Source organism: Porites lutea, chromosome 9 (assembly GCF_958299795.1).
Source record: "Porites lutea chromosome 9, jaPorLute2.1, whole genome shotgun sequence".
Lineage (NCBI taxonomy): Eukaryota > Metazoa > Cnidaria > Anthozoa > Scleractinia > Poritidae > Porites > Porites lutea.
This window is the reverse complement of record NC_133209.1, coordinates 18867136-18893367: the sequence shown is the minus strand read 5'-3', so window position 1 is coordinate 18893367 and position 26232 is coordinate 18867136. Positions and strand designations below refer to the sequence as shown.

Sequence of the window (26232 nt, the reverse complement as noted above, 5' to 3'; positions counted from 1 at the left end):
TTGGCTCAATTAACCCATTCACACCTTCATGTACACTGCGGCTGAACTCCCCATAACCACCCAGGCAGTTCCTTGCATCTTCTAGCACTTAAACCATCATAAGTTTTACTAGTCACAGACAACTTTGACAGGGGAAAAATATCTTTACATAGGACTCCATCAATAACACCAAAGAAAAACTCAATAGGACACCAAAAGTTGACTGAAAAACACAACAATAACTACCCCACACAAGTACAGTTTGAAGTTTCTCTTAGAATAATTATACATTACGGGTGTGACAACCTCCAGGTAACTGCAGATATTCTAGGTGCCCGAGAGCAAAAGTTGGGCACCGGACACCAGGCTCTGTTAGAGCACAGCCCTGACAAAAACTACATGTAGGTGAAAATGCCAACTACAGCTGTAACAAGCAAAGCAGAGAATGGATGCCATAAGCTTGGATTTAAAGAGTGAAAAAAAAAGTAATACCTCCTGCACTTTGCCCCTGTTAATGTCATCAGGAAGATGTTTGATGCCATACTGTTTCAAGTCCAGCTGCCAAAGAAATTTAACAAAGAAAGAAAATAATTAGATAATCACTTGTTTAATCCACTACCTACTTTATTTTCTCATTTCAAGAGTCTTCAAATTAAACACGTATACTTCAGGGCTGAAAAAAATCTTGAGTTGCAGCTAGTCTCTTGGGAAAGCATCTCTCACCGTATATTTTTTTTATTGCCCAGGACCACTTTTTGCTCATCTTACAATGTAGTTAATGATTAAAGTATGATATTATAAGAGGATCACTTGCCTAGCTAGACCCTTGCCCATTGGGAAAGTATTGTACATGCCCAGTAAGAAAAACTACATGTCCAGGAATAGCAAAAGTACAGGCATGAGAAAACAGAACTGCTAACAGCAATGGTGCAACGTAGTTACATGAAGTGTGTAGTTTTCTCTTGTATTCTGTCTCTTTGTACATGTGAGTTGTGATTGGTCTTTCCTAAGATATTTCAGAAGTTTGCAATTTTCCAAGTTAAAAAAAAACAGTAAAATTAATTGAATGTTATTAAGTGAGAAAAACTAGTGAGCCCAGAGATTCCAAATTGGACATCCTTGGGAACAAAAAAACACCCCATACCTTCCAGGGTGTCTCATGTGCAAATTAATGAAGTAGAACATTCTGGTTAAACTCCAGTTATAGCTTAACATTGAACTGGCTATCTTAATAAGGTAACAATTCTTTTAGAATACTTGCAATGCTGATATTTGTATGAATTTTTAAAAACAAGCTTCCAGAATTGATTCATGTCATGAGAAGGTTTTTTTTTATCATATGCAGGGTTCAATAATCATGTAATGGGCCCTGTCAACTGAAAATGTGCAAACAAGATGACCATTGCTTGCTGACCAATTTTCAGTTTGACTGGTCACATACAGTACATACATGGCTTTCAAAATAATATAATATTATAAAAGGCCAGTCAAAACCGTACAAACACTATAAATTTTAACCATCACATTCCAGTTTAAATTTTTATATCACAGGTCAAAAACTGGTTTACATGTATATTAAACTTGAGTTATGGCTTAATCTATCTTATCAAAGCAACAATTTTGTTAGAATACTTGCAATGTTGATAATTTTATGAATTCTTATGACCATTGCATGCTGAGAAATTTTCAGTTTGACCGGTCACATACATACACGGATTTCAAAATAATATTATATCATAAATAGCCTGTAAAAATAGTACAAACATTATAAATTTTAATCACCACCTTCTAGTATATAATAATTTTTTTTTATGTTACAGATCAAAATAATTTAAGTGGGTGATAGACTTGTTTATCACCATTAAATACTGCAGCGGAAATTCCACACTATGCCCGCACTGTATAAGTGAACTTTTAGCACAATTGTATCATTCTCTTTGCAATCAGCAAATGTTTTACGTTGTTAGCATACTTAAGCAATTCTGGAATTTTTTTATCATGACAAGCTTTGATTTTAAAACACGGTGCAGCAACCATGGGCTCAAGCAGAAGATGATTGATGAGCTAGGGAAAAGCGATCTGGGTTCCCAAGAGGCCTTGAAGTTAGTCCACGCAGATGACATTGCCACATTGGACCTCACCCTCAGACAGAAGAAACTCCTGCTTCACGCCTTAGCAGAACTGAATGGTGCGGAAAAATTAAGTCCCTAAGGCTGGCGAGAACCAATTGAAACAATGCCTGTCACTACCAACACATTGGCGAGCAATGGCAGTTTAGAAGAACTACTGAAAAAGATCGCAGGAGCTTCATTAGATGACCAACCTGTCACGCCCCGAGCCACAGAACAGCCATTGCCTGTGCCCCTCGAGAGGGTTGACAACAACCAGCAGGTGTTCCTTGGCATACAGGACAAGAAGAGAGATGAGATAAAACCTTTTCTTATTCCCGACTTTGTAAGCACTGCAACTTACAATGGATCCATTGAGGACAAACAAGAAATTGGTGGGTCTACAGATGCAAGTATTATTCTACATGCCCCCAGAGGCATGCCACATACCGCAAAATTATGTGAGAAAAATCTACAAATTGACAAACACAGGAAAACTTTCTGGCATGGCCCAAATTGCAGATTACCATTCATATAATGTAAGAGTAGCGGAACTGTTAGAAACCCACACCCTTGTCTCTGTTGTTATGTAGGACAAATATTGCAAACTTCAGCACCATTATGGCTTTCACTGGGGCAGTGATTTGCAGCATCTTCATACACGGTTTATCTTAAAACGTTGTGCAGCGAATCAGTTAAACCAGAACATTGGTAGGCCTTATACCACCCCACGATATGATCAAACTCTAAGTGGAAATCTCCTCTTGTAAAACCAATCTGCCAGCAGTTTAACTCACTGTCTGGCTGCAACTGGCCTCAATGTCGCTTTAAACATGTATGCCTCGCGGCAAATTTTATTTTTCTTGGCCCCACCCTTAAAATGAGTATCAGGCAACGATGTCAACTCAATGCACATGACTCGGATCCCCTACATTTCTCCACCTGTCTTCCCTAACCAAAAACATTGATGCTTGGACAGAATATCTGACAAATGATCGTGACTGTGACTTTTTATTGAGGGGGCTAAAGGAAGGCTTTCGTATTGTATTCCGTGATTCTGACCTACGACCTGGAGAAGTGACAAATATATTACAAATCGACAACTGGAGATGATGTTCGCAACAAAGTTGAAAAGGCGATACCCAAAGAAATTCAATGCGGCAACTACACTATTACAACTGAATAACCCACTATAGTAAGCCCACTAGGATTAATACCGAAACCGGACAGTGGCAAAATCTGTCTTATCCACGACTGCAGCAGACTGCAAGATAGCAATGTCAATTCACACCCTGACACGCAAGAACATTATTCCTAAGTGACTGTCAACAAGGAGGTATCACTTACCAAAAGTTATGCATATCTGACAAAGATTGACCTCAAAAATGCCTATTCATCCGTCAAACTACACTACTACTGGTCTTGCATGGCTTTCTTGGTGATAAAACTCTCACATATCTGTACGACACTGTAAGCTTCCATTTGGGGCAAGAAAAAGTCCGGAAAATACAGGTTAAATTTTTTTTAACCTGGGTTGATTCTCTATTTGCTTTGTCTCCCAGTTATTCATGAATTAGGGCCAACAGACAGAGGATTAACTGAGAATCAACCTTGTAGGTTAAAAAATTTAAGCCTGAATTTAAGGTGACTCGACCCAGTTTTTTTTAGGGGGTACCATCCTACTTTGAAGCTCTCTGGTATCCCCACCTTTACTTTTATCGTAAGTCTAACACATAGAATGGATAACATATAGATCAATCTACAATATAACATAAAATTTTTGGCGATTGGAGTAAATGTCACGTGGTTATAATGCCACGCCCCTTTGAGGTCTGAGTCGAAAATCTGCTGTTGCCGGCATTTTTTCCTGAAAATCTCTACACATAGTGCGCATTAGTGCCTTGTGGTGAACAGAGTTTCACCAAAATTGCAAAGACCCAATTCGAGAAATTCAGCAGTTTCCAAATTTAGGTCATAATTTATGCAGAAATGATAAGCAAACTTTACACGGATTATATCTAATAAACTATGAGATTCAACTCTGTATTTTGGGCATCCTTATAACAGATGGGTCCTTGCAAGTCAGCAAAACGCTTTAGGGCCTTGTAAATGCGTGCGATTTCGAGCAAAGCAAACATATAGAAATTATAGTTTTCACTATTTGTTGACGTTTGTCAGCATTTAAGGGTCAATCTCACGAAAAAAGCATTTTCTTAAAAATTCGTAGTTTTTTTTCCTTCAAATCTTTTCAGGGCCACAATCGATTAACTAACTACCTGGACTCTGAATTTCATGGTCATTGAAAAACTGTGACATTACCTTCTATAAGCCCAAACTTGAGTAAACATTAGAGATTTTTAGCGTGTTGGCTGAGTTTGTGCTTTGGGAGTTGTCTATTGTTTCTAGTCTGTCATTATACAGCATTCTTGTTCAGCACGCGTGCAATGACCACACTTGGCTGGCTTCCGAATGCTCACCGAGAAATGATAATTTAGTATAAGAAAATAAAAGGGATTCCCGTCACGAGTTGGTTTAATTATTGGCTTGCATTAAACCCATGAAAAAATGATATTTTTTTAATAGTAAGTAGATTTAGTGTGTAGCACTTCTTGATTTTTTTGCAAAGGCACAAGAAGCACGAGAATTGATTAAAAATTGTGAGTTAAACCTCTATGTATCACGCGATGGCCTGTCTCACTGTACCAAAATTATTATATTCGGAAGTCAGCCAAGCCAAAAATTTTATGTTATATTGTAGATTAATCTATATGTTATCCATTCTATGTGTTAGACTTACGATAAAAGTAAAGGTGGGGATACCAGAGAGCTTCAAAGTAGGATGGTACCCCCTAAAAAAAACTGGGTCGAGTCACCTTAATATTATTAGTCATTAATTGTTCACTATAATCAATGGGTAATCGATGACTAATCAATAGCCAAAAATTTTGCGGCCTATTGATTACTCATTGATGACACTGATTTATACTCATTGATGCCATCGATCAGTAATTGATACATTCGATTACTCATCAATTATCTAATGATTATCCATCAGTGAGTCATTGATTACACATCTCATACAATTTCTCGCAATTTTTTTCTTAACTTATTTCCACTGATAAAAATTTACGTTAATGGTTCTTGACTATAATAACAGCCAAATGGAAATTGAACTTGGGTGTAGAAAAACCAATATAATTATATTGGCCACGACGAAAACAGAACGGCAAATCCAATTTTTTTTTTTGGACCGTAACTGAACTAAAATTTCAAAAATGAAATGTTCAGAAGGTCGAGTTATCCGTCTTTCTTACTCTCTTGGCTATTAGAGTCTGTGTCTGCATTGAGAAACGCAGTCACTGCAGAGTGCTTACCGTGTAAAAGATCATGAATAAATAAAGCTCGTATCATGATATTTATGTCAAAGAAGTCTTTGTTTCTTTATTTTCGATTTGGTATGGTTTGCGTACCCGCGAGATTATATTGATAATTAATCAATGACTGAAAATTTTGTGGCCTATCCATTATTCACCGATTACTCATTGAACATCGTATATAATCAATGACTAATCAGCCGATTACCCTTTGATTACCTGTTGATTACTCATTGATTTCATTGATGTCATTGATTTGTTACGTCTGGAAACAATGATCAGTTTTGCTCAACCAATCAGAAAAATGAACAAAAAGGGAGCCCCAGCCTGCGAAAACAGCCGTTTCTCTTTACTCATCGCCGCTGGGGACGTTTCACAAGGAGGAACATCTGCGACTCAGTGACAGAAATTCCATACTGATGACGTAAAATTGTTCCAGAATCCAGTCATAAGCGCTGATTGGACTATGGAGTAGTTACATTGTTTTAGCTTTTGTTTACGAATGACAGACAAAAGACAAAAGGCTACAAAGGTCAAATGTCAACACAATGAATCTATAACAAAACAGTCAATTTTTTGTGGGATATATTCTTCTCTAGAAGAAGCATTTGAGTTTTGCTGGAGCTCATTTGCAGATGAACACAACACTTTATCAAAATCCACCAGGAGAAATGTAAAATTGAACAAAATTGCATTTGGAACCCCATGACTACTGGATTTATTATAGAAACATTGATTTACATCATCAGTATGGAATTTCTGTCGCAGAGTCGCAGACGTTCCTCCTCGCGAAACATCCTCAGCAGCGAAGAGCGAGGAGAAACAACTGTTTTCGCAGGCCAAGGGAGCCCTTATAGCAGGTATTCCTTTCCCTCTCTTCCCCTACTCCCTCCTTTAATCCCTTTCTTCCAATCAATCCCCACCCCTTTTTGATGCTTGCCACAGAGGCTATATTACAAAGGAAGAAACAATACATCAACCTATCAGTGTATTTTGACAATCTCTTGCAGTCCTCTTCAGTGCCAAAAAAAGGCCTCATTTTCTTTACTGCCCAGCTTGTAGATGCCTGGTTTGTACTTTGTTTTGAAATCAAAGCCAAATATTAGAGCCATAAATGCGAAAATGGACTCACTTTACTTTAGTAAAAGGTATAACCGGTATATTCGGAGTTACAAAAATGATAGCTAATGGAACTTTCTCACCAGACTTGACCTGAAGTCTCACAACTTTGCCGTGAGTCTCACCATTTCACAACCTATCACACGCTCTCACTAGCTGGCAAATGATTTCTCACGCTTTCTCAAAAAGTCAAACTCCAAAAAACTTTTGAAGGTGTAGCCATTTGCTTTCAGGTACGATATCAATAGACAGCCAGCTCAATCCAAAGAAAACACTTAGCGATGATGGCTGCTGCATGCCACCAAATGTGCAGACTTAAGCTTACTGTTTCTCTTTTTTAAGATAACTGCCACGTGATGTTTACTGCTGCAGCTTTTAAGCCATACATGTAATTATGTGACTTCCAATACCCATAATCCCCACTGGGAGTACTTTCCACTTGAAAATTTGGGATATCTCACAACTTTTTACCCATTTACCACAAATAACAATATTGCAACACCATAGTTTTACTATTGCATAGTACAAGACTAGTACAATAATACAATACTATTGCAACATATAGTATTCCAGCTATTATGATACTTCTGGAAATCAGTTAAAAATCACCTCAATAATCACCTCTCATGTTCATGACAACACCCCTACAGACAATCATATCCAACTTGTGTTCTTAGTACTATGTTAATATTTGACCTTAAACATCACTCCCTACTTTTTTACCCATTGATGCTGACATCTGAGAGCTTTCATCACTGAATTCATGGAATGTCCATTTAATTTTTTAAGTGCTACTCAACTAGCCATGGAAATCAGTTTGTTGCGGTTTTACAGCACTCAATTAAAATCCGCTCTCATTATGGTAGGTTATGGAACGATTAATAGATAATTGAAAGAAAAAATACCTAAGCTTTACAAGCGTTTTATTCTGTCATTACTTTAAGCGTGCTTAAAAGCATGATGAAGTTATGATATACGATCGGCGGGAGATGGAGGCAAACTCCATCAAAAAATCAATTAAAGGAAACCAAAACAATAGTCAATCGGATATCCCGTCATAAGCTGATTCACAGAGGCATTAAACTTTAAAATGTTCATATTTAATGAGCAGTGGAAAACAGCTTCACCGACAAGTAAAGTTAGTTTCACGCCGTTTAATGGATAAATTGTACAGTACAAGGATCGAAAAGTGGAGCTATTTATCGGCGAAGGGGTAGAAATATACCGCGAGAAGAAACCTTGATTGTAAAATGTCAAAAGTCGCGTTTTGTGTAATACTCACATTTAGGGCTGCCCTCGACATCTCCTGCAACGATGGCTTGTCTTTGTTGCAAACCCTTTCGCACTCTGCAATCCCTTCGGAGGAGAGAAACCTGCAATTAAAAACGATCGTTTCATCGAAACAAACTGGAACAGTTTTCAAAACGAAACGAACACCTTCTAGATTGAAGTGGATGACGCGAAAAACCGCAACTTCTGAAAATTTATCACTGAAATGAGCATAGAAAAATCAAGCGTGCGGGGTAAGAAAATTCAAAGCGATGTTGTACGTCGATTACAAAGGGGAAAAAAGAACGAAATAAATTGCTACAGCTTTGCAAAAAAACACCTACCAGCCATTTTCTTTCAACTTTGCTTCCATGCCACGAAGAAATTCTTCCACTGGGTGACTCTTCAACGAGAAACCGCTGAATTATTAGTAGTGGAATCGCATATTCAAAAAAATTGTTTATGAGAGAGAACTGGGACCAAAAAATTTTCATGCGCCCACGATTCGATTTTTTCGATGTTACTTGTTTCCGTAGCAACATGACGTCACACAGATAAAAACGGCTTCGAGAAAGAAACATGGCGTCCGCGAAAACACATCGTCGAAATTCAACGGGGAATACTTGTCACGATAGAACTGATGATCGGCTAAAGAGGGAACATTTTCTTCACCCAAACTCTGATCAAATAGATCTTAATCTGCTTCTCCAGGCTGTCCTAGATATTAACGAGAAATTGAATGAAAAACAACGAGACACAACTGAACGAAAAATGGAAGATGTAGCAGAAACCCGAGTGAAGTTAACTTCGAAGGGTTATTGGGACGATGCAAGAGGGGTTAAAGATTTCGACGACACAGCTTCAAGACATTCATCAGTGTCTACAGCATCTAGATCAAGGCCTAGAAGTGCTGTAAATCTAAATGAATCAAGGCGCCCGGCGCCTCTTGAACGCAAAAATATGTCGTTCAGTAACACAACGGTTGACGCTATTGATAGAGAAAACCAGAGACTGTTAAAAGTAATTACAAGAACAAGAGGAAGGCCGAAGACGGCGCAACCGAAAAAAGCTGTCTCAGAACCCTTGAGGGTGCAAACATCGTCTGAAGTGAATAGATACAGGTTTCAAAGAAAAGTTGACATGGAAAACCAGGTAAGAAAAAAAGCTTTAATAATAATATTATAAGCAACTTCTGAATTGAGGGGTCGAAAATGAATCGAGTCTAGTTGATTTTAATATATACTTACAGAAGATCTGTAAAGTAATCTTCCATCAAGGCATTATTACTTTGTTTTCTTAATTTGTTTGAAAAGTATACAGTCTACAGTGTAATTACTTTTCAAAGCGATAAATAATACATCACTGACGCTTTTTCAGCAGTCTGTGGAATGAATGTCTCAAAATACACAAAGAATGTTTCAGCCACTTAACAAACCAGCCTTTATTTTCATGCTGTCCCTAAAACGTGAACTTGGGCGTGTACACCAATTTTGTTTTCATTGTGAAACAAGCTGATAAGCGCTCTTCTGTGAGTAGTTTATGCAGTACAAAAGCAGCTAGCTGGAGAGCAATAGAATCACTTGAACAAGACAAAAAGGGTTTTAAATTATAATTAATTCCCTTGTTTTTCCTCTCCCAGGGCAATCTCTTATTCTGACCAACACATATGTGATAATTTTCTATCACTAGCTCCATAGGGCTTGTGTACATGTAGATGCATACTGGTCTTCTTGGTTGCTACATGTATAATCTCATTGGCATATCAAAGTTCAGAAATAGCCCTTCTGCATGTTTACATCAGGGAAGTAAATTTCACCACCAAGTCTCATTTTCAAAATATAAAGTCGCAAAGTTTTACATAAATGAATTCCCAAGGCAGTACAGTTGAAAAAAAAACCCACGCACTAAGAGTGCAAATGCAAAGAATTTTGCTCACTAACAAGGCTTGGTGGTGAAATTTGCTCATCTGATGTAATCACATAAGGGCCGTTGCTTGTCTTGCTTCCTTCTGTATGTTACCAGTGCTCCTTGCTCCAACCATTTTTGCCATGGCAAATTTAAAAAATTTTTGAATTGCAGATAAAGTTAGCCAGCAGTGTGTTCAGGGTCTTGTGTGAAGCTATAGTGTTTTTAATAGTTACTATATGGTTAAGTTTTTAAAGTTTACAGTGTAAGTGAGATAGTGAATTTACACTCTAGATTACACTCTATCATATTATTATATATACAGAACCCAAGAAGATTCATGTGTTAAGTAAAATCACCTTAAAACAGTTGCATAAAATATTATTTACACTGCATAATATTTTCTATCCGAAGCCCTGACGAACTACTATTTTAGCCAATAATTAGGCAGCCCCAAGTAACTCCTGTGCCCGGTTTAAAAGGTGGATAGCGCTATCTGGTGAATAAATCTCTATCCAGTGGATAGTGCAATTGGTTTCCCAAATACTTATCCACGGGATAGCAATTTATCCAGTGGATATCGCTATCAAACATTTGAACAACTGGGGCCTGATCTTAATTAATGTCAGGGGCACCCAACGACGGTTTCCTCCTACCACATTGAAAACAGTTCTTAGGCCATCCCGAGTACTTTAAGATCTCTAGAAATGCGTTCTAAGCGGCACTGTGAAATTTGTATCTGTTCGGTCATCCTAGGGGAACTTGAGCCTTTTCGAAATTACAAGGGCTTCAGCATTATTTTCCCGAAAATTTTAGATGCAATTTAACGTATTACGAAAGTGAGAATTTTTCTGATTCCTCTCCCTATCACAATTTTTAATCCAAATATTTTTGGTTTCCTTTTTTTCAACAAAAAATCGCCTTAACTGGGGAATGAAATGTGAAAAATCAAAATTCAGAAAATTGTAGGGGATATATTACCTTCGAAAATTGTACATGAATATGTGGTCGTCTAGACCTTTTTAGCCATCCTCAAGTCAAAGAAAATTCTAGGCAATATTTGCTTCTCCGAACAGATATTTTACAGAAAACGGTCGTTGGGTGCCCCTGTTAATGTTCTCTTTTTGATTAACAAGGACAAATCAGGCAAACTGGAGGAAAACCTAGCAGACGATCAAAGTCGTCTAGGGATTACTTAGTTAATTGCACTCAAAGTAAAATATGTAGGGTTGTAAAAATAAAAATAATCATTCATTGCAAATTTTTTTCCTTTTCATTGGCCAAGAGCCCACCAAGTGACCTGCAAATAACTTCCTACAAATAATGGTCTGCTAATGTGCAATGTCATCTAACTAATTGTTTGGCTGCAAATCATAAATTACTCTTCTCATGCGTTAATGAAACCATGCTTTTCTCCTTCTTGCGATCACTCTTGCATGGAAATGGCAAATCGCTTCGCCTCCAGAAGATATTTATTAAAAAAACCAACTCGGTGATCAAATAATGAAACAATGATTGAACTCGGTTATCGCAAAATATCGTGATTTGTTAGTGTTTCGCAGACCAATTATTTGCCTCAGCCTTTAGCTTCGGCAAATCATTGGTCACAATATTTTGCTCAACCTCGTCCAATAATATTAAATTGTTAATTAGTTTTCACAATAATATACAGACTGCAATTCATGCAAGGACCACTATACCATGCACAATACTCTGCAAAACTAGTCAAGACTAGTTTTCTGTGCTTAGTTATGCACAAGTCACTGCACAGTTGACAAGTGACAAATAAAATTGTTCCCCATCTTGTCTACCATCTGTCAGAATAAGATGAGAAGCAGGGATGGTTAATTTTGCATTTTCTTGTTTTCATCGTAAATCATAAATTATGGCTAAAATGCAGAGGTTGGTTAAAAAATGATTAAGACAATGATTTCAAATGATTTTGATGTAGCATACAGTGTATATTATTGTATTGCAATATTGTGGTCTCTTCGTCAAATATTAATATTCATATCTTGGGAAGGATGTCACAGGGTTCGTACAGGTCATGGAAAATCTGGAAAGTAATGGAATTAAAGAATTTCATTTTTCGGGCCTGGACAGTCACGGAAAATTAAAATTTTGTTTGATAGATTAGTTAATGTATAATTTATGACAAAGCAAGGATAATGTGAGATAGAGAAGAGTAATGTATACAGAGCATACAGCACACATTTCAGCGAACATGAGAGTTTATGTCTGTTGAACTGTTTATGGTAGAAAAATACCTTAAAACTAGAAAAGTGTTGAAAATTTTTGAAAGTAACAGCTAAACCTAAGGTCATGAAAAACTTTAAAAGGTGATAGAAAAGTTATGGAAAGTCATGGAATTTGAAGAGCTCAAAAGAATGCGAACCCTGTATCAGCATTTCCCAATGTATTGGTTTATCGTTACAACCCTAACTCAAAAAAGCATGTTGTAGGAATGGCAAGCAATATCAATGTAAAAGGAACCTCAAACTTCTATAGAGGGTTTTCACTCACGTGGCCATCATCTATGCAAATTTATTTGAACAAAAGAAAGTTTTTGCATAAGAAAAGAGACCAACTCCCACAGGATTAGTTTGGGACACCAACATGGCCACGGTTTCATTGTTTTGGGACACCAATACGGCCGCCATGATGTCATGTGAAAACACTCTATACTAAAACTGATTATTTTTCTTTCTTCTTCCTTCTTAAGAAATTGCTGCAAAGACTTGAAGCCATTACACCAACAAGAAGTTTGTCAAGAGACTCATTACTCAAAGACCACCTAAAACAAAAACAGTACTCAAAAACAGCCTCAAGAAGTCGACCATCTAGTGCGAAGAGTACAACGTCGAGTGTCTCCCATTTTTCACGTTCTCCCAGTGAGTCAAGTCTGATGATTGGAGATTCGCTGAGTGTTGCAAGTTCCAGGATATCAAGTGGCTCACGTCGATCTGTGCAGGGAAGAAAAATTTCTAGACCTGTATGGGAATCTGGGTGGTAGTTTTGTAGTTATATAATAATTATTAGTTGTTAAAATATTATAAATCTGACATTTTATACCATAAATGAGTGAGGGTTCAGTCACTACTCATTCAGTGTGCATATTAACATTGATGGCTTAATTTGTTTAATGAACTTCAATCTGTCTTAACACTTCAACTTTGCATTAAAGTAAGCAATTTCTTATAAAAAAAGGTAATAAAAAATATAACTATTAGTATTAGTAAGAGCAACATTGTTTTAGTGTCTCAAGAAACAGAATTTTTTTGGTTACGGATGTAAGCCCACTTAAATGTAGAACAAGATTTATAAAAAAAATCAACCATTTTTGTTGTGGAGTTACAACTTACAGTTACAAAGTCTTCATCCACATGAATTTTAAATGTAATGTTAGCAACTATGAATATATTAAGGGTAGCCTAGGGCCAGACTCCCCATGCTACCGCGTTTTTTCTTTTCGCACACCAATTTTTTCCTCCTTTTCTCCCACTGCGAAGCCTGCTCTCAGGCCATATTAAAGGGTGGTTTTAACATTTAAAACAACAGTAGAGTTCAAGAAGAAAAGAATTCCTTTTACTGTAGCAAGTACTGGTATTACTAATAGAATGTACAAGAAACCCCATTGGCAGGAGGAGAAAACCAGTTGGCTATTTATGTGTGGTCGAAGAGTTGAACTAGAGAATACCAAGGAAAGAAATCCAGCTGGTGTACTTCGTTGTAATCATGGCACAACTTAAATCAGGGGCCTCCAGATTACGAGTCCAGTGTGCTGACCATTCTTGGATACTAGCTCCCTACATTTAGTGGCTATGAAGAGAAGTTGAATTTAATTATTATCAAGAAAAGCATTTTTAATTGCTCAGGATCATTTTTTTTATTCCCATAATCTTTTGTTTGATGAATCGAGAATATTTTCAGAAGAATTTGTATGTATTTGACTTTATATAGACCTCCCAGTGGGGCTACTCCCTTATATAGCCTATACGGGTACATGTATGTGCCACAGGGCAGGGTATATATGGTTTTTGACCTCTCTGTCCTAAACAGGGTATATAATTTTGTTGAAGTCTGTCAGCAGAATATTACCTAGATGAATTTTGCTTGTACTCCAAGTATACAAAAGCAATGACTTTAACACGAATTTGCTCTACTAATAGCAATTGCCAATAAATGAGAAACAAGACGGCAAACATTTGTCTTTCGTCCTAAACAGGGTAACAAAATAGAGGGTGTTCTCCTCAACAGGGCATGTATTTTAGGAATTTTTTGTCCTAAACAAGGTCCGGGTTTCAAAGCCTCAGCAGCTCACCTATACCCAAATTTTTGCCGAGTGCTGCCCCCCCCCACCCCACCACCACCACCACCACCACCACCACCACCAATAGACAAAAAAAAACATTATCAGCATTGATGACACCTTGTTTGATGCCAGGCCAAATACAAAAAAAATTACCATAAAGCACTCAAACTCTCATTTTATTATTTTATGTCTTTTGTTAGAATGGCATATAAGAATTTGCACTTCTTGTAGCCTGTGCCAGGCTCTTGGATAGTAGGGATGCTGCCCAGAAATAAAGCAAGCCAAACAAAATTAAGATGCACGTGTACACTATCTTGGAGCCTAGAACATGCTACAGTTTTTGTTTTTGGCTTAATATTAGTATAATAATTGCCTTTAAGCTACCTTAAAATAAATGTAAAGCTTATGTAAGCTTGGCTGAACCAAGAAAAAGGGAGAGATATCTCAAACCCAGTGCTTTTGACGGTCATGCTGCTGAAAAGGCTGGACCAATTGACCACTCCAGAAATACCATAACATACCATAATGCTCTTTGTTTGTCACACCAAAATTTTGCATAAGCATTGTGTTCAGTTTCTCTTGGGAGTTAAAATGGTCAATAGCCCACGCTCGATATACATGTATTAAAATTCTAACATGACTCCGAGGCTTTCTGGTCATTTTTCTATATTTGTTTAGTTTCTTTGTGCTCAAGTCTCTTCTGAACATTGCTGAGACAATGGAGTCGTGAAAAATTTGCAATTTTGTTCCTCAGGCCTCGGAGTCATGTTAGAATTTGAATATATCGAACGTGGGCTTAGTGATTTTTCACAAACTGAGACAAAACATCAAAACACTGAACATTAATTATTTTTACTTGAAAGGATTAACTTTAAAATATTGGTGAACATAACAGCAGACACTAACAAATGATAAACCGTAGCTGAAACGCAAGGTTCAGTTTTGTCAATTTTATATTTTGTCATCGCCTGATCCCCTGATTGGGCGATGGGCAGTAAAATTACGTCTCACCAGGGTAATCAAGAGTGAAAAGTGCTAAACGAAGCGAATTGTTGAATATTCGTCTTGGCTTGCTGAACACCGATTCGATTGAGCTAGAGTTTGTCACAGTTTATCGTTCATCGACAGCATTTTCCCTTTCGGCTGAGGAGGACCTTATACAAAACACACAAGCAGTAAGTATGAAAATTTCTATAAATTAATTAATTAATACGCCCATGCACGTAATCTCCAGCGCAGCATCCCATCATTCATGCAGGATGTTTGAAGCAACAGAACTCTTTGTTATCCAAAGTATCTCGGCTTTGGCCGTATAAGTGAGGCTGATGGTGATCTTATATCACTAGCTATAGGTTATGGTGAGAACGGCGTCTTAAATTGGTTTTCTCTAGACTGCGAACAATTTCTCAGTCCTATTTCCGCGATAGCTTCGGACCCCGGGGGGCTACTCAACATCTTTTCAAGGAAGTCCAACCTCTTTTAAAGAAATATCGAGAAATAGATGCCTTAATATTTACCACACATTTATACAAGTATCCTATTACAAAATTACAAGGTAGGAGATTAAGCACTGAAGTTTTGTTCAGCTTTTAGACGATCTCCGCTTTATTCTAAATAGATGTAAAGCATAATATACTTCGAATTCCTGTTTTAAGAAACAGTGTAAGTATGAAAAACTTTTTCTTTAAGAGTAAATTACATGCTATTTGACTTTTTTCTTAAACATAATATAGGAACCTATGTTTCTTATATTTGAGGGATGGTCGTTCCATATGATTCCTCCCTTAAAACCTACAGAATATTTGCCATAATTTGTTCATCTATATAAATAAGTCAAAATGCATCTCCCCTTATCCTGCTATGTCCCATTTTTGACGTGGATGATAACCCTTTCCGTATACTTTCCATTCATTCATAAATGGCACGCCTTTCACATTCCTAGTTTAGACATTTTCTCTTGGTTTAGAGCGCTGCATCCCTTAGTAAACTGCTGTAAACGCTCTGTATTTTTTTAATATGAATGAATCACTAAACCATGAATTTTCTTGACTTTTTCACAGCCACAAAATGCGTCTGTAAACCAATTTAGGTATCCTTTTTTACAGCACGCAATGACAGATTTTCCTATGCTTTTATATATCTTATATTAACTAGTACCTAAAAAATCCCTACCCTTTTAAATACCTGACGCCTGACTAAGGTACACCTTTCGGGCGGAGACTCCCAGTGTCGACCATTAAAGGGAATAACCCCCTCCCCCCCCCCCCCCCCTTCGGGGCTTCTGGCAGTCCTATTAGGTCATACTTTGGTAGGCACCCGCACGGAGAAACAAAAGCGGCTTGTCTCATTCGTTTTCTCGTCTTATTCCGTTTTTGACTGGCCGCGTTTATTTTCCGAACTTTAATTGCTAAACGCCATTAAACATTTGAAGGATCTTAGAACAAAAGACGGACTGCATGCATGGCGTGTTGTCTTTAATCGCAGTCTAATACTGTTCAAGGCTCCAAGATAGCGGAGAAAGCGCATCGAGAAAAGTTGCGCGAAAACCGCGGGGGGAGCTTGGGAGAGACGGGTAAGTGTAGCCTGTAAGCATTGTTTTCAATACATCATTGCGGTATACCAGCTCCTGGTATACCCTGTGATTGGTCAATTTTGACAGCTTACGTCATCCATGTCAATAGGGACGTAACGATCTAACCACACGACCGCAACGAGAAAGTAGAAAAACCAAAAACCAAAAACTTCAAGTCATTAACACGCAAACAACAACTTAGCAACTGTATCACTTTTTTCGCATATCATCTTTGCCGTTTTTGCACGATTATTATAGGAAAATGCCTCATATCGTGATTTATAGAGAACTTAAATATGCAAGGACGAAATTTTATTTCTCTTTCTGAACTGAGATAGGGTCGCTTGGAATTCAACTTCAGGAGAGTTCGCCTACATTTGTCAAAGTAAGTGGGTCGGAATAATTGTGATTAACACTGGAAAAATGCAAATTCAGATTTTACGGACGTTCTCGTCTCCGTGGCGTCGTTGGCTCTTAAAGTCCCTAATCGGTTGGCTTCACACACGCAAAGTCAAAAACAAACATAGCGAACGTGTAAAACCCTCCTACACGGCACATTTTAACATTTTGCACCTCATTTTGACACAATAAACGGTTTTTTTTTTCTGGAAGTTCATGGCAGGGCAGTGGGCGGATTGAAGTATTCAAAAAGATGCTTACAGGATCTCCCGAATTCTTCTTCCCCCCACACACACACACACACACACAACCCCCCTCTTTTTTTGGGCTTTTCCACTGCTCGCCCGCCTTTCGCTCGTCTGCACAGATGTACAGCCTGCAGGGGGGAGTCTAATTAAGCAGCTCTATTGTTAACGTTAAAGTATCCAAAATCCCCCGCTGCTTTTAATGTTTATCATAACCAGTTTTCGTGTTGTATTTCTTATTTAAATTTAAACAGTCAAAGAGGTTTTTTACTTTGCCACAAACACTGGCTTGATCTTCTCGCCTAATAAAAACCACAATATAATTTGCCTGCAATAATTTCGCCCGTGAATACCCTGATCCGGCGTAGTTAAATTACGTTGTTTTTTTTTTCTCTAAAAAGGTACAAGACTGTTCTACCCTCTGTTACTAAATGGCCTCTAAAGTTTATTCGGAGGAACAGCTTAACTATTTCCGGGTTTGTCACATAGCCACTGACATATTGCCCCCAGCTTTACGACTACTGTTCAGATTTAGAATGGGATAATCGTTACAAGGCAACGTATGGAGAATGGAAAGACACGCCTCAAAATGGATTGGACTTCAAAAACGGTGAGTCCCCTGCTAATCAAAGAAAAAATGCTCGATTGTTAGCTAAGATGGCTAATGGAGACAGAGCAGAATGGGACTGCACTATGCTATTTCATGCTATCCTGTTCTCTGATTCTATCCATGGACTAAGTCCACTGATTAGAACCAACGTTGATGATCTTAGAAAGTTTCGAAATGAAGACTTCGCTCACATGAAAGAAGGTCAGCTCTCAAATGCAGACTTCAGCATCATTGTTGGAAAAGTTGAGACAGCATTTAGAGCCCTTGGCCTGTCTACTGCTGACATCCAAACTGTAAGTAAGCAGAAGAGTTTTCCAACCGATGAGTTGCAAAAACTTACTAAAGACCTTCAGACGAAAGATGCGGAACTTCAAGACAAAGCTATTGAATTAGAGAAGAAAACAACAGAGCTTTTGCAGAAAGATGTTGAACTTCAGGAAAAAAAAGACAAGTTACAAGAAAGGCATACTAAACTTCAAGAGAAGGAAGCAGAACTTCGAGAGAACAAAGACAGGTTAAAAACTACAGAAGAACAGCGCAAGGTCTTTGAAGAACAACTTCAGCGCGAGGTGGAGCCATTTTGCGTCCTTCCACCCAGACCTCCCCATGTGATCGCAAGTCGCGACTCTGACGTTGCTAGAGTGTCACAGAAGCTCACTACCTTAAGGAAGGCTAACGTGAACAGTTTAAGCTTTTGTTATATTTCAGGTAATCCCGGGAGTGGCAAATCCCAGCTGGCTGGACTGGTTGCTGAGAATTTCTACAAAGAAGCCCGAAAAGACACGAGTGCTCCTTCATTTGTTATGACTTTAACTGCTGAAAACTTAGAATCGCTTTTAGAATCATACTTTTCACTGGCAAGAAAAGTACGCTGTCCCGCGTACACTATAACTTCCACTGAAAACTCCAAGCTGAATGCTGAACAGAAAATAGCCATTATCAAAGATTTAATTGCGACAAAAATTCACCTATACTCATCTTGGCTCTTGGTGATTGACAATGTCACAAATCTCGCAACAATGGCTCAGTTTCTTCCTGAGCGTGGGAATGAGCAGTGGGGCAAAGGCCAGCTGCTTATCACAACGCAAGATTGCTCCTGTGTCCCACCTGAAAGTCCAATCACATCTCACCTTTCTATAAGCAAAGGCATGATTTACACTGACGTTGCCAACCTTCTATTCGAGCTCACTGGAATCACAGACGATGACATGGGAAAAAAGGTAGCACACGCTTTGGATTACCAGCCACTTGCACTAGCCAGTGCAGGAGTGTACGTGAGAAAGATACGAAACACCATTCCAACCTTTGGCTGGGAGGAGTACTTACAAAAATTGTTATTTGCTGCGGTTCTAAGAATAGCAGCAAATTATTGTTTTCACGGTTCCAGCTTATTGACAGCTGTCACGGAGACTCATGTATAAAGGGGCGGGATTTTACTGAGGTGATCATTCTAAGCTGACATCGCTGCCTGAGTTTCGTTTGTCAATGCTTTTTTAGCTTTTCTCGATTTTTATCGCCCTAATCTTTTTGGATTCGAAGCTCAGCAGTCACATTTCTCTTCGGTGCTTTACACCGAACATGGATCCTACAATCCAAGCCGAACTGGAACGGCAACAATCAACAATGCTGGAAAAACTCTCGTCCATCATGGACAACAAGTTGGAATCTATGAAGAGACAGCTTGAGGAGTCTTCAAACACGCAAATGAGCGAACTAAAGAAAATACGCCTCACTGGACCTCGCATTTTTAAGAAGAAAGGACACGAACAACAGTATAAGCATAACGAACAAGTGAAGTCTGCGGTGAACGAGGCCAAGGACGCCGTTGTGGCGGGAAAGAACGAGGCATGCATCGCCAAGCTTAACGAAGGAAACTATTCTCCCCGTTTTTCTTCTTCCACGGGAGGTCCAAGAGGCATAGGCTCATTTCCATTTTCAAGTGGGACGGCTCCAAAACGGGGCACATGCTTTAGTTGCGGTAAACCAGGTCATTGGCGGAATGAATGTCCTCTGTTGGCGGTTGCCGGAGTACAAGAAGGAAAGAAGTTAAGTGCTAATTTTTATGATCTATATGATGTAGAACCCGTGTCAGGGAATTCCGAATTTTCAGAGTTTTTCGATGATCCCATAGATTCATGTATTTTTACAACACCCGCAAAGGGAGATTTTTCCGAGCTGGAATGTGGAAAAGAAAGTGTTCGCGGGAGGTTAAAATCTCATTTTTCAGCATGGGAGGAAATAGGGTCCCCTAGCTCGGTACTGAGTGTTATTACAGAGGGTTACAAATTACCACTGCTTACTATTCCTGGGTCATGCATTTTGTCGAATAACAAATCCGCCATAGATAATGCTTGTTTTGTCACCAAGGCTCTAGAGGATCTTATAGCTGCCAATTGTATTTCAATTGTCCACAGTCCACCGTGGGTAGTGAACCCTTTAACTGTGTCCGTGCGGGCCGAGGGGAAGAAACGCCTTGTGCTCGACTTAAGACACGTAAACCCTCATCTTTTCAAGTACAAATTCAAATGCGAAGACATCAGTACTGCTCAACAACTGTTAGGGGAAGGATATTACTTGTATACATTCGACATCAAAAGTGCTTATCATCATGTTGAAATTTTTGACAGCCATAGGACCTACCTTGGGTTCCAATGGCCATATCAGGGCAAACCAACTTATTTTGTTTTTAACGTACTACCATTCGGTATGTCTACCGCACCTTACATATTCACCAAGGTGTTGAAACCTGTAATTAATTATTGGAGAAGTGCAGGCAGGAGAATTTGCATGTTTTTGGATGACGGCCTAGGTGGCAATTCTTGTAAGGAGTCTGCCTCCACGGATGCCATAGCAGTAAGAGCAGATCTCGCCAAATTAGGCTTCCTTCTTAGTGTAGACAAGTGTGTTTGGAACCCATCCCTTATTCAGACTTGGTTAGGTTATATTCTTAATATGTCTGAAAATCGCTTGTATGTAACCGACACCAGGGTGTCCAATCTCAGGGAATCCATTTCATCTGTTCTTGCAAACCCCCAGAAGGTTACGGCCAGACGCTTAGCTGAAGTTACGGGTCGCATAATATCTATGCATAAAGCAATTGGTTCCGCGGTGTATTTGTACACTAGGCAAATGTACCTTACCATAGAAACTAGGGACTCTTGGGATTCTTTCATTTCCTGCTCCCCAAGGGTGATAAATGAGCTTCAGTTTTGGCACAATAATGTGAGTCAGCTGAATGGTAGAGACCTTTTTGACAAAACCGAAGTCTTTGATTCTGTTGTTTATTCAGACGCTTCCCAACTTGGGTATGGAGGTTATGTCATTTCCGACAAGCAAAATTTAGTATGCCAGGGACAGTGGTCCCTTGATGAAAAAAGAAAGAGCTCCACCTGGCGAGAGCTCAGAGCTGTTTATTATATGTTATCATCCGTTGGACACATCCTCACAGGACACAAAGTACAGTGGTACACTGACAATCAAAATGTGACGCACATAATCGACAGAGGCAGTACTAAACCTGACCTCCAAACATTGGCTGAAGAAATTGTAAATTTGTGCAACAATCACAGGGTTTCAGTCATCCCAGTCTGGGTCCCACGGGATAACAACCAACTTGCTGATTATCTCAGCAAACTCACCGATGTCGATGAGTGGGGCATACATTCAGATATCTTTCAGTGGCTTAACACCTTGTGGGGTCCTTTCACAGTTGATAGGTTTGCCACATGGTACAACACTAAATGCATTAGGTTCAATTCCCGCTTCTGGAACCCAGGGTCTGAAGGCGTTGATGCCTTTATTCAAAATTGGCAGGGAGAAAACAATTGGGTGGTACCCCCTCCGAGCCAAATAATCAGGGCATGGCGTCACTTTGAGTTGTGCAAAGCTAAGGGAGTGCTCATAATACCCCTTTGGAAAGGGGCTTCGTTCTGGCCCTGCATTTGCCCAGATGGCACCCATCTTTCTAAGTGCGTGATTGACTGGGTTGGAGTACCTGAATTCCATTTAGCTGCTACGACTAAGGGCAGGTCTTACAATTCTTTGTTTCACGGTGAAAAGCTGGAGTTTAAACTTATAGCATTGTATGTTAATTGGCAGTCTGTGCACAAAGGCCACAGTGATAGGGGGTTTTGTTTGTCAGTGAAAGGTTTGTGTGAACACTGTACCAAAGGTTAAGCTAATATTGATATATATACATAGTATTTCCGCGGGTACTCGTACAGCAATAAGCCCACAGGTGGCTCTTCCTTGCTCACAGGTGGCCTTCTCTTGCCCACAGGTGGCATTTTCTTGCCCACAGGTGGCAATTAAAGAACATACAATTTTATGTTACCTCTCTTCATAGGAAAGGTACTACTTGTTTACGGGTGGCATTGAAGTTAGGAGTCCATGGATGACATCACACCAAGTTGAGAGATGATACATTATATACTAATATGCTTTAAGCTATTGGTAGCGCTATCTTAACATCATTGTAATACTGGTTAATTGCTTATAGTTTTGCACAAATATGTAATGCTATATCACATCACACACAGTCTATTTTCTTTCTTACAGGTCTGAATATTTTCAGCCAAGGTCCATGGAAAGAAATTCAAGACCGTTTGAAATCCAGTCATGGAGAAGTTACTTCTGTTGAACTATTTAAAGGGTTGCAGCAAACAGCCCTTTCATCCAAAGCCTGTGGAACAGTAGTTAATTATACAAGTTCTTTAAATCGTTGGGTTAAGTTTGTTAATACTAACAAGTTAGTTGTGTTCCCTGTCTCCGTGGTTGATGCAGCTCTGTTTTTTAGCCACTTGGCCACCTCTCAGGTATCAGCCTCTGTGATTGAATCTAGTTATTGTGCTTTAAAATGGGCTCATGATTTTGCGGGGGTTCCCAATCCTATGAGTAGCACCTTTGTCAAAAATATGGTGGAGGGGGCCAAGCGTCAAAATGCCAAACCCACTTCGAAGAAATCTCCCATTTCAAAGGAGGCCCTCACAGCGTGTTGTATTAAACATGAGCATTCCGATGAATTGCCTATACGTAGGGATATTTCTATGGCCTTACTGTTATTTGCGGGGTTCTTCCGTTTCAGTGAACTAGCAAACCTTACTATCGGTGACATTAGCATAACCGACACTCATTTAACCATCAAAGTGTCCCATAGTAAGACTGATCAATATCGTAAGGGGAATGAGGTGGTGATCAGTAGATCCGGCAAGGTTACCTGTCCTGTGTCAAATCTAGAAAGGTACATGAAATTAACAGGCATCAGTACATATAAGGTTTCAGATTTTTTGTTCAAACCTATAGTCAAAGTTAGATCCAGATATAAAGTTATAGACAAAGTAAAACCTCTCAGTTATACCCGTGCAAGGGAATCCCTAGTTAAGCTGTTGCGCGAATTTGTGCCCAATACGGCCAACATAAGCCTGCACTCATTCAGATCAGGCGGAGCTACTACAGCAGCCAACGCACAAGTCTTAGACAGATGCTGGAAACGCCACGGTAGATGGCGTTCAGAGACCGCCAAGGACGGTTATGTAGAAGATTCTCTTGATAATCGCTTACTAGTTACCAAATCTCTAGGAATTTGATTTTAGTTACATTTTCACTCCCGTTCTTTGTATTTCTATCCAGTGCAGCAGTCAGTTTTCCTATTTAACACGGAATGATTTCATTGTTTTCACTGTTCACCGTTTCAACAATAGGGAATAGGGAAAACTTGTTATTTGCTGCGGTTCTAAGAATAGCAGCAAATTATTGTTTTCACGGTTCCAGCTTATTGACAGCTGTCACGGAGACTCATGTATAAAGGGGCGGGATTTTACTGAGGTGATCATTCTAAGCTGACATCGCTGCCTGAGTTTCGTTTGTCAATGCTTTTTTCTTTTTGTGTCATTTGAATTTATTTCCGTTGGTGGATGATGTACTCATAATTCTGTATTCTAGTTCAACCTCTCTCCCTCGAGGTTCATGTTAAGTGTCTGGCTCTGCTTTCGGGAGGGTTCAGGTTTCCTCCTTAGTGAAGGGGGTTTTTCCTGACGGGCAGCAGACACGATATCATCTTTATTATTGATCAAAGAACTTTACTTGGAACTTGTCACATTTTTTCTACTTCACTGCCTTTGCATTACCTAAGTGTTTGTGTTTGTATGAATAAACGGGGACTGATGTTCGCATTACGCTGGGCTTCTATCCAGTGCAGCAGTCAGTTTTCCTATTTAACACGGAATGATTTCATTGTTTTCACTGTTCACCGTTTCAACAATAGGGAATAGGGAAAACCTAGAAGAAGGAAAGCGTGAACGTACTGAAAAAGAACTTACCAAAGTAAACAATATCTACCCGAACTCTATGACAGAAGCGACTAGGATGGCCGTTAAAGAAGAAATTGATTCTAATAAAATAATGAAGCATGCTTTTACCTTTCTTGCTCTTTGTGCACCAGAGCCAGTGAGGCTACACCTGTTGACTACTTACGTTGTAAATGCTGATGGAGAGTTGGATGAAGAGGAAATAGGCATTCAGATCCAAGGTTCCTCCTTGCTGTTAATCGACAAAGACGATGATGTCAACATTCGTTTGCATAACGTAGTACACAATATTGTCAAGAGTTTAGTAAAAGAACAACTGCAAGCTGATGAACATGTCCGAGTTGTTTGTCTTGCGGTGGGGTCATTTAGTAAGTATATAAACGAAGCAATACCAAAGATCCTGCAAAGTGCAGATTCTGTGTCTGAAAGTAGGCATATTGTTCCACACTTGAAAACTCTAGCTGCCGAAATTAAAAACGTTTTCTTTAGTACAAAGAAATTTATCAAAAACACTTTTGAAGATTTATGTATAACTGTGCATGACTTTCTCGTGCTTGGTCATGTTTGCCGTCTCCATAGTGAGTCCCCATCAGCAATGGACTACTTCAATGTAGGTTTAAAATTCAGCAAACACAAAAACAACAAGACAGTTCCTGACCACTTAGAAGAGGCGGGAATTATCGAGAACATGGGTATTCTACATAAGTACTTGGGTGATCATCAACAGGCCAAGGAGTGTTATGAACGTGCCTTGTCCATACAATCGAATAAGCTTGGACCCGACCTTGTTGACGTCGCACGTACGTACCATAACATGGGTAACCTACATCACGACTTGGGTGAGCAGCAACAGGCCAAGGAGTATTATGAACGTGCCTTGTCCATACAATTGAATAAGCTTGGACCTGACCATGTTGACGTCGCGAGTACGTACCATAACATGGGTTACCTACATCACGACTTGGGTGAGCATCAAAAGGCCAAGGAGTATTATGAAAGTGCCTAGTCCATTAAATTGAATAAGCTTGGACTTGACCATGTTGACGTCGCGAGTACGTACCATAACATGGGTATTCTACATGAGGACTTGTGTGAGCATCAACAGGCCAATGAGTATTATGCACTTGCCTTGTCTATTAAATTGAATAAGCTTGGACCCGACCATGTTGACGTCGCGAGTACGTACCATAACATGGGTATTCTACATGAGGACTTGGGTGAGCATCAACAGGCCAAGGAGTATTATGCACTTGCCTTGTCTATTAAATTGAATAAGCTTGGACCCGACCATGTTGGCGTCGCGAGTACGTACCAGAACATGGGTAATCTACACAAGGACCTGGGTGACCATCAACAGGCCAAGGAGTATTATGAACGTGCCTTGTCCATACAATTGAATAAGCTTGGACCCGACCATGTTGACGTCGCGCGTACGTACCATAACATGGGTAACCTACATAAGGACTTGGGTGAGCATCAACAGGCCAAGGAGTATTATGAAAGTGCCTTGTCCATTAAATTGAATAAGCTTGGACCCGACCATGTTGGCGTCGCGAGTACGTACCATAACATGGGTAACCTACATCACGACTTGGGTGACCATCAACAGGCCAAGGAGTATTATGAACGTGTCTTGTCCATACAATTGAATAAGCTTGGACCCGACCATGTTGACGTCGCGAGTACGTACCATAAGATGGGTAACCTACATGAGGACGTGGGTGAGCATCAACAGACCAAGGAGTATTATGAACGTGCCTTGTACATACAACTGAATAAGCTTGGACACGACCATGTTGACGTCGCGCGTACGTACCATTTATTAGGTGATATGCGGCGTGTTTTGGATGCCCAGCAGCTGCTGGCTAACGAAAGTAATGACCGTGCCTAGCTATTCAGCCAAAAAATCACAGATCAAGTATTATTTGCAACATTGTTTAGTTATCATAACTTACGTCGTTCGTTGATTTTCTCTGATTTTGCTAGTAAGATTGTTCCAGCTATTTCATCGCACTTATAAACTCTTGCTAGTTAA

General features: G+C 39.3%; 2 protein-coding genes across 2 annotated transcripts in view; one reads left to right on the top strand and one right to left on the bottom strand.

The window, feature by feature from the left end:
• The window catches only part of LOC140947342 (uncharacterized), a 28114-nt gene extending 19857 nt beyond the window's left edge, over positions 1 to 8257 (bottom strand). Inside the window, exons 1-3 of the mRNA XM_073396410.1 lie at positions 8194 to 8257; positions 7863 to 7953; positions 472 to 537 (exon numbers count right to left, since the gene is read on the bottom strand). Coding sequence (XP_073252511.1) covers positions 472 to 537; positions 7863 to 7953; positions 8194 to 8222 — 186 coding nt within the window. The 5' untranslated portion in view covers positions 8223 to 8257. The remainder of the gene's footprint in view (positions 1 to 471; positions 538 to 7862; positions 7954 to 8193) is intronic.
• A 154-nt stretch (positions 8258 to 8411) lies between these two features.
• Positions 8412 to 12898, top strand: LOC140948563 (uncharacterized). The gene is made up of 2 exons (XM_073397817.1): positions 8412 to 9001; positions 12477 to 12898. Exons 1-2 carry the CDS (start codon positions 8429 to 8431, stop codon positions 12765 to 12767), a joined length of 864 nt encoding a protein of 287 aa, XP_073253918.1. The 5' UTR covers positions 8412 to 8428; the 3' UTR covers positions 12768 to 12898.
• The last annotated feature ends 13334 nt before the right edge of the window (positions 12899 to 26232 follow it).